The 8,457-nt window shown below is 37.8% G+C and overlaps 1 protein-coding gene across 2 annotated transcripts; it reads left to right on the top strand.

Annotated features, from left to right (window-relative positions):
- The first annotated feature begins 653 nt into the window (after positions 1-653).
- On the top strand, positions 654-8,219 carry LOC112200682 (bifunctional dethiobiotin synthetase/7,8-diamino-pelargonic acid aminotransferase, mitochondrial). 2 transcript variants are annotated; one of them, XM_024341694.2, is made up of 14 exons: positions 655-1,482; positions 1,592-1,762; positions 1,966-2,227; positions 2,483-2,557; positions 3,175-3,295; positions 3,596-3,744; positions 4,323-4,417; positions 5,067-5,182; positions 5,274-5,414; positions 5,693-5,826; positions 5,914-6,045; positions 6,561-6,695; positions 7,022-7,134; positions 7,683-8,219. In XM_024341694.2, the coding sequence occupies exons 1-14, from the start codon at positions 764-766 to the stop codon at positions 7,864-7,866; spliced, it is 2,547 nt and encodes an 848-aa protein (XP_024197462.1). In that variant the 5' UTR covers positions 655-763; the 3' UTR covers positions 7,867-8,219. The 2 variants fall into 2 exon arrangements, with proteins under 2 accessions (XP_040375172.1, XP_024197462.1); XM_040519238.1 differs by lacking the exons at positions 7,022-7,134; positions 7,683-8,219 and having other exon boundaries at positions 654-1,482; positions 6,513-6,627.
- Positions 8,220-8,457: the final 238 nt, after the last annotated feature.

The following is an 8,457-nucleotide window of genomic DNA, read 5'->3' as shown; positions in this document are numbered from 1 at the left end:
GGAACCGAGCTTGTGCGAGCTCACCGGTGAGCTACAATCAAATCTGGGCAGGAACTCGACCCGCGTTGAGTTGGAGATAGGGGAGTGGGTCGACGCCGGCTGAAGATAGAGATTGGAGAGTGGATCAACGCCTGCCGGAGGTGGAGATTGGGGAGTGGATCAATGTCAGCCGTATGCGGGGAGGGGGAGAGAGAGAGAGAGAGAGAGAGAGAGAGGGGCATATGGGTAGTTTATTAATTTGATAGAGGGTAAAATTGTCTTTCTACATTAATTTTTTTTTAATTATAGAAAAATGTTTTAATGTTATCCAACCGTCTATTTTTGTTGGTGCAAATGTACATTGGTGAACTAAACACTCTCTCACCGAACAATTATTATTTTTTGGTGTCTATTATTCTAATTTTCTATCATTTTGTCATATCTATACCAAAAAAAAAAAGTAGCATTTTGTCTTGATAATTCCTGTAAGATTCTAAACCGTCTAACAAAATCAGGAATTTCCATAAAAAACTAGTTGGTGTCTCTCACTCTATCCTGTTAAAGACAAAACGACACGTGTCAGCAATAAGTAACCAGGACGGTAGAGAAAGAAGGGAAACGGGACCATTTTCCAACAGATTTTTTTCTCGTATATATCGCCACTTCTTGAACAGTTACAAACAAATACCACGTTTTGCACCTACCTCTTTCCCTCCTGAAAATCAAACTTCTTCACTCTCCCTCCCCTCCCCTGCTCCACTCTAGCACCACCACCACCACCGCCATGCTCCGCCTCTCCTCTCTCCTTCTCCGCCACAACCGCCACCGCTGCCACCTCACCAAACCCTTCTCCACCACCACTAGTTCTCTTCCTCTCACCGTCCCTCTCTCTCACCCCATCTACCTCATATGGTCCTCCAACACCTCCCTCGGCAAAACCCTAGTCTCCACCGGCCTCGCCTCCTCCTCTCTCCGCTCCCACCCCCGCCGCCGCCGCTCCTTCCTCTACCTCAAGCCCGTCCAGACCGGCTTCCCCGCCGACTCCGACTCCCGCTTCGTCTTCTCCAAACTCACCTCCCTCGCCCTCCGCCACCGCCGCCTCTCCCCTCATTTCTCTCTCCTCGCCTCCAATCACCTCCTCAAGGCCTCCGCCTCCGCCGCAGCGTCCCTATTAGCCCCCGGAGCTCCCCGAATTTACGAGAATGGCATGTGCCATTTGGATTGGTCTGAGGAGAGGAGGGTTGCTGGGGAGAATTCCGGGAATGATGAGCCTTCAAAGCTTGTTTGTAAGACAATGTACGCTTGGGGTGACGCCGTTTCGCCACATTTGGCTGCTGAGAGGGAAAATGGGGCTGTTGAGGATTCGGCTTTGCTCGAAACGGTGCAGAGGTGTTTGGAAATTGGGGTTGGAAAGGAGAATATGGATCATTTTTGTGTGGTTGAGACGGCTGGTGGGGTTGCGAGTCCAGGGCCTTCTGGTTCACTTCAATGTGACCTGTACAGGTACATCTAGTTCTTATAGTTTCGTAGTTGCATTTGCTTTGAGTAGTTCTGTTCTTAGTAGTACTAGTAAAGCAAACTTTAAATGTGAGAAATTGGTATATGTGTGCAGGCCTTTTCGTTTGCCTGCAATTCTTGTTGGAGATGGGCGGTTAGGTGGGATTTCCGGAACCATTTCAGCTTATGAAACATTGAAACTCCGGGGTTATGATGTTGTCGCAGTTGTTCTGGAGGATCATGGCCTTGTAAATGAGGTGCCTTTAGCATCATATCTTAGAAACAGGTACTCTTTTTTTAGTAGTATGGATAATGGATAGTTCATTATTATATTGTAAGCATCTATAGGCAGGCAATGATATGTAAAACATGCTTAAGTATCTTTGTTTCTGTGTCTCTGACTTAATATTATCTTGATAGTTTGAACTTTTCTCATCTTTCTACACATGTGACATTGTTCTGTGTTAATTTTTATCATTCCCTTTTCAGTGTTCCAGTGCTTGTTCTGCCACCTGTTCCACAAGACTTGTCAGATGACCTTATGGAATGGTACGATGATGCTCATAATGTTTTTGATTCGCTCATGGAGATAATGCTATCAGCTTACTCTGAGAGAGTCAAGAGATTGCGTGACATGCCAAAGAGGGCAGTAGATGTTTTTTGGTGGCCATTTACTCAGCACACATTTGTACCAGAAGGAAATGTTACAGTGATTGATTCACGCTGTGGTGAGAACTTTGCAGTCTTCAAGGTTTGTGTCATAGCATATGTTGCTTCACTAATCATATAATGCTACCACCCAACCACCCCCAGTATCCATCCTGGGCTGTCACATGTCTGTTTCAATTTTATTTTCTCAAATGAACTTTTATGAAAAGTAGTCCAGATTACAGAATATGTCTACGTTAACTGTTCTTAATGGTGCTGCTATTTCTTCCAGGGTTATGTATACTCTGTTCTTGAATGGAACTGTAAATAGCCCCGTTTTGTGTGATTTTAATTTCAGAATGATGATGCCATAACTGAACAGTTTGACGCTTGTGCAAGTTGGTGGACTCAAGGACCTGATGCTACTTTACAGGTCATCTTTAAGATAATCTTTTGTTTAAGTATTGGTATTTGTTTTGACTTCATATATGTTGATGGAAGGCCAGATCATGAAATATTGCTCAGCCATAATACGTCATTATATTCTTATATTTGGCAAAATCCTTGAACGTATTATTTCCGGATGGCATTTTGTATGTTTCCTATTTGCATCTTTTATTTATTCACACAATTCTTTATGCGTAGAATAGATTTCAATAGGTGCATGGTTGTGTACTTCTCAATTGATAAACAGCATAATAATAAACTATTCAAAATGTATGAGCAGCATTGTACCTTTTTAGTTGATAGAGAGAACCTTATACACTTTTTAAATGTATGACAGTTGCCCTCAATGAAAATAAAGTTATTTCTAAGATTAGTTTTTGGCTTCCTGATGAACGACATGTGAATCCCGCTATTTTCACCATCAAATCATTTTTTAGATCTCTAGTTTCCTGGTATTTATAGGTTTGGTAAGTATAGTGCTTTTCTTTGACTCTACATAGGTTTTTCCCCTGCGTATCATCAATTAATGATTTTGTTAGGTTAAAATAAAGAAACTGTGAGTGTCTAAAGTTCTTAACATGGTTTTTGTTTAGGTGGTTTCAGACTGAGCTTGCCAGGGATATCGGTTATGCAGCTGCAAGATTTGGGCATGTAATGTTTCCTGAGAATGTTTACGAGCCAGCCTTAGAATGCGCAGAACTTTTGCTTGAAGGTGTTGGAAAAGGTATGCACTTATTTTTGTGTATTTCCTTGTTCATTACTTTCTGAGGTTTGAGAAAACACGTAATAAGAAAATTTTATGGGTATATCATCTTGCTAATGAATCTCTTTTTTGAATATTTATCTCCCCTTTTGTTGCCAGAGTTTTAATGGTATTTCTGTGGTACTAGTAGAAATCCAATGAATTTGTACAAAATAAGATATTTGTCATCTCTATTCTGGTAGTGTTTTGTTCTCTCTTTTACCCTTGGCCTATATCCAATCTTTGTTATTTATACGGATACCCACATTTCTCCATCTGCAGATTGGGCTTCTCGAACATACTTTTCGGACAATGGATCTACAGCAATTGAGATTGCACTGAAGATGGCATTCCGTAAATTCTCTTATGATCATGGACTTCTTTTGGAATCTCTGAAGGACAACTCAACTGAGAGATGTCCAGAGCTTGTGGTGCGTCTCATTAATTCATCGTCGCCCTTAATTTAGTACCATCTTCTTCTTTTTTATTTAACAAGATAAAATATTCACTTCCTTCTTCTGTATATAAAGTCTTTTATCAAAAATATGAAGTAAATTTCGAAAGCATTATTTCTGACTTGATCGAAGCTCTTCTGTGTTTCTACATGTATAAGTGATGTACCGCTTTCCTTAATTTTGGAGGGGTTCAGGAGGTGTTTATTTTGTTAAGTTGATGGACTGTGTAGTCTACTAGTCTATCATTTGATATTTGGTCGGAATGTAGTTGTCTATTATTACATTTCACTGTTGTAATGTTCTTTTGTGGAAGCTTCTTTTCTTTTTCTTTTTTTTGCCAGAATGGAATTACTGGTGTTATAGTTAGAATTTTGCTCAAACTGGTGACATAGGGATCGCTAATTCAGTGTTGTAATGTTCTTTTCTGGAAGCTCTTTTGTTTTTTATTATTATTTTTTTTATTAATTTTTTTTTTTTTTTTGCGCTAGAATGGAATTATGGGTGTTATAGTTAGAATTTTGCTCAATCTGGTGACACAAGATTGCTAATTTCAGGTCCTAGCTCTTAACGGATCTTATCATGGTGATACTTTGGGTGCTATGGAAGCGCAAGCACCGTCATGTTATACCGGCTTCCTGCAACAACCTTGGTATGAATACTGTGACAACAAACATATGTCAGCATCTGTATCTGTTAATCTCCGCCATTAAAGAATAGTGTAGCTCCTTTGTTTATTTTCTATTTTTCTTGTTTTATTTTATTCATTTTTTTTGTAGGTCCTCAGATTGATAGTTGCAAGCTGATGATGACTTAGAATGATAGGAGATTCTAGATCGTTTCCTTCAAAGTAGAGTGTAGCCATTGACTATAGACCACCCCAGCCCACCCCACTCCATCCCCTTCTTCTTGGCTATCAAGACTTGACAACTTTTCACTTAATAAACAAATCTGCAGTAACTTTCGTCTACCATTTTTCCAACAAAGCTCCTTCTTGTTTTGGTCATATTTGTTACCATACATGACTATTTGTGCATACCAAATAGACATGCATATAGACTGATAAATTGGTGATCTTGACTCTCATTTTTTCTCTTGCAAGACTAAAAGATATCTCCTGTTTGACATATCTTAAATTATATTTATGCAATTAGAAGTGCATGTACTTTCCCTGCCTCTATTATTTATATCTAGAGACCATAATCTTATCTAGGAATAGTGAATAGGACTAGCTAGCAATAATAAGAGACTAATCTCTTCTTGTCACTACACCTATTTAAGATTTATAAATTTAACTGCAGGTATAAAGGAAGAGGTTTTTTTCTTGATCCTCCTACGGTCTTTTTGAGCAAGAATATGTGGAACCTTTCCCTACCTGAAGGATTGCATTCTCCGGATTTAAATGTTAAGAATATGAGTAAGTAACTTTGTTTTGTCCATTTTTTCCTATTTTATTTTTACAGCGTACTTAGGTACCATTTTCGCACATCTACTTGACACTTTTGCAGCCTTTTGTTCCCGTGATGATATACTAAACAAGAGCAGGGACAATTCAGATCTTGCTGTAATTTATTCATCATTCATATCACATCAGTTATCAAAGTTTCCTGAATCGAAAGGGCTAATTGGAGCATTGATTATTGAACCAGGCAAGATTGTTTATATCAGTAATTTTATTCACATATATGGTTTAATCGTCTAAATTTTTTCTTTCTCTTCTGTCTTAATCTCCTTTATCAATCCAGTAGTGCTTTAGGAAACTATAAAGACTTCCCTTTTTTATTTGGAAACTACATGAAAATTTAGTTAATGACTAACATGAAAAGTAGTTAATGTTGAATTCCCATCCATGATCTCCACGCAGAATTTTTCCCAAATCATGTGTATATAGCAATTTTCTCATTCTTCATTTTGAATTTTTCTGTAGTTATACATGGCGCTGGAGGAATGCATATGGTTGATCCACTTTTCCAACGGGTTCTTGTGAATGAGTGCCGGAATAAAAACATTCCCATTATCTTTGATGAGGTCTTCACTGGTTTCTGGCGCCTGGGAACAGAGGTTGGGCTTTGCTTTTCATCTCCCCTTTTACATTCTTCAATTTCAAGTTTTTATTCAATTGATTGGGAGGTTTTCTTTATTTTACAGTCTGCTGCAGAACTTCTACACTGTTTTCCAGATATAGCCTGTTTTGGGAAGCTGATTACAGGTGGGACTATACCCTTGTCTGCTACATTGGCTACGAATGCCGTATTTGACTCATTTATTGGAGACTCAAAGGTAATATATATTATGGTGGCTTGACTTGCATGGGAAATGCTTCAACTTGTGTTGGAATTTGATTCAATTGCTGATGGGATTACACATCTTTATGCCACATTTGTTTGTGTTGTTTTTCTGAGAGTATCATTCACTCCAAAGTCCTTTTATGAATAAACAGATTTATTTTGGCTAGTATTTCTTCTTAAGAGAATTGGATTTAATACTTTTATGTGTTAAAATTATTCTTGCATTTCTTTGTCTTATGCATATATAGATTGAGAAGTTCCTTCTAGGATAGTCTCTTGAAGCTTCAGAATGTATGCATTTTACAGTGACTTTTATAGCAGTTTTGACATGTATGCGTGCCTACAGTAGTGTTTACATTGAATAAAGCCATGTGTTTTGATGGTTTGAAGTAATAACTCCTGTCCTGCTGTTAGTATTTGCACTGAATAAAGCTCCATGCACGTTGATGGTAAAAACAGTGACTGCCTTCCTTGGACTCAAAGAAGTACTTTGTGTTTATTTTATAGCTGAAGGCCCTTTTGCATGGACACTCATATTCTGCACATGCTATCGGGTGCACAGCTGCTGCTAAGTCCATCAGATGGTTTAAAGATTCCGATAGAAATCCTAATATCAGTTCCAAAGGAAGCTTGCTCAGAGAGGTATTTGAATATTATTTGCTTGTTCATATCTCACTTTTATAATCCAATTATATCTACTCCCTTATTTATACTATAAGTGAACATATCAGGAGTAACTCTTATACAATTGGATAGGTATAGTTTACTTGCTGCTGGTCCACTTGCTTAAAACAATTTTTTCAGACAAAAACAAAACAGATCATCCGTCGATCCATATTTTAACATGTTTTGCAGTCTATTCATAGCTGAAATCCTATGATATTATATTTTACCTCAGCCTGCTGTCCTAGAGTCATTGGTGTTGACTTTTTCATTACCTTATGGTATCACTTTCAAAAAACTTGCAGCTTTGGGATAACAAACTAGTGTACCAAATCTCTTCACATCCTGGAATTAAAAGAGTGGTTGTGCTAGGAACGCTTTGCGCTATAGAACTCCAAGCACAAGGCTGCAATGCTGGGTATGGCCTCTTAACTTTGTATTACATTTAGATGTTATGTAGTGGCTCTGCATACAGCCATACGCCTTGGCTATAAGTTTGTCACATTGCTAAATATTTAGCAGTAAGGAGAAGATTTTATTCTACATGCTGCCTTGAAAAATTATAAGATGGAAAAATCATGTGAATCTTATAAACACCACATAGTTCCATATGGTATGAGCAGCTACTGATGCTAGAAATTGTTCCATTGTTTTAACAATTGGACCACCTATTGAGCTGTAAGATGATTTGCCAAAGCTCACCAACTCAATTGTCGCTCATGCCAACCATTTGGCTTATGACGTTTTCTTGCGTATTTTAATATTTGTTCTGAAAGTGTTTCTCATAAATTATATGTTGTCGAAGAGATGTTGAGAGGTGCTTGTATACTTCAATAGATAACAAAAAATGAATTTTCCATGTGCAGTGTTAAAGTCATTAGTAACTTTTGGTCAAAATATTGAAAAACATTATATGACTACCGATGTTTCTAACCTCTTTTGAAATGTTATATGGATTTTGTATAGGTATGGGTCACTGTATGCAAGCTCTCTTGTGAAGCAGCTCCGAGAAGACGGTGTTTACATGAGGCCTTTGGGAAATGTCATATATCTCATGTGCGGACCCTGCACATCTCCTAAGATCTGCAACCAGGCACTCAGAAAAGTTTACAGAAGACTTGAAGAATTTAGCCAATCTCAGCAGAATTAAAATCATAGTTGCAGATAATTCAAGTATTCTAATTACAACTTGCCCATTCTTAATTTCTTATTTGTTGAACTCCATCCTCATGAGCAGGCTTAGTGCCTGTTTTGCCTCTACGCCAATGGCTTTTAGGCCTAAATATGCCCTTCTTTATCCCCTTAAAAATAAGAGGGTATTTGATAGCAAGGAGAGAGAAAAAAAGTTAACTAGAGGACAGTTAATGTATTTATCCTCGTTCATATTTTTTAATTTCTTATTCTTTCATGTGATGAAATTTTTCCTAATAGATTCCAATCACATGATATAAACGATTCTGTCTATTGATCTATCTTTTATGCCAATAAAGCCAGACGTCAAGTTTGATTTACAAGTTTTGCCAAATTACAGAATGCTCATGACCCTTAAAAGGTTTCTATTTTTATAAAATCAATTAAAAAATGATTATTATAGTAAAATAACAAAACATAAAAATGAGAAATTTTTGTAGTGAGTAATAAAGAAACTTTCACCTCACCATTATTGCATTGTGCATCGTATTGAACTACTGATATGAGGTTGGTACACGATTACCTTGGTTTTGCAATCGTTGTATGCCAC

Source organism: Rosa chinensis, chromosome 4 (genome assembly GCF_002994745.2).
Source record: "Rosa chinensis cultivar Old Blush chromosome 4, RchiOBHm-V2, whole genome shotgun sequence".
Taxonomy (NCBI): domain Eukaryota; kingdom Viridiplantae; phylum Streptophyta; class Magnoliopsida; order Rosales; family Rosaceae; genus Rosa; species Rosa chinensis.
Note: the sequence above shows the minus strand (reverse complement) of the source record. Positions and strands in the feature narration are given on the sequence as shown.

Bases quoted from the DNA above. Each gene is read 5' to 3' on its own strand.
- LOC112200682 (XM_024341694.2), top strand. From the start codon at position 764: ATGCTCCGCCTCTCCTCTCTCCTTCTCCGCCACAACCGCCACCGCTGC. The intron at 3,296-3,595 runs GTATGCACTTAT...CTCCATCTGCAG, and splicing joins GCTTGAAGGTGTTGGAAAAG to ATTGGGCTTCTCGAACATAC. The intron at 7,135-7,682 runs GTATGGCCTCTT...GATTTTGTATAG, and splicing joins GCACAAGGCTGCAATGCTGG to GTATGGGTCACTGTATGCAA.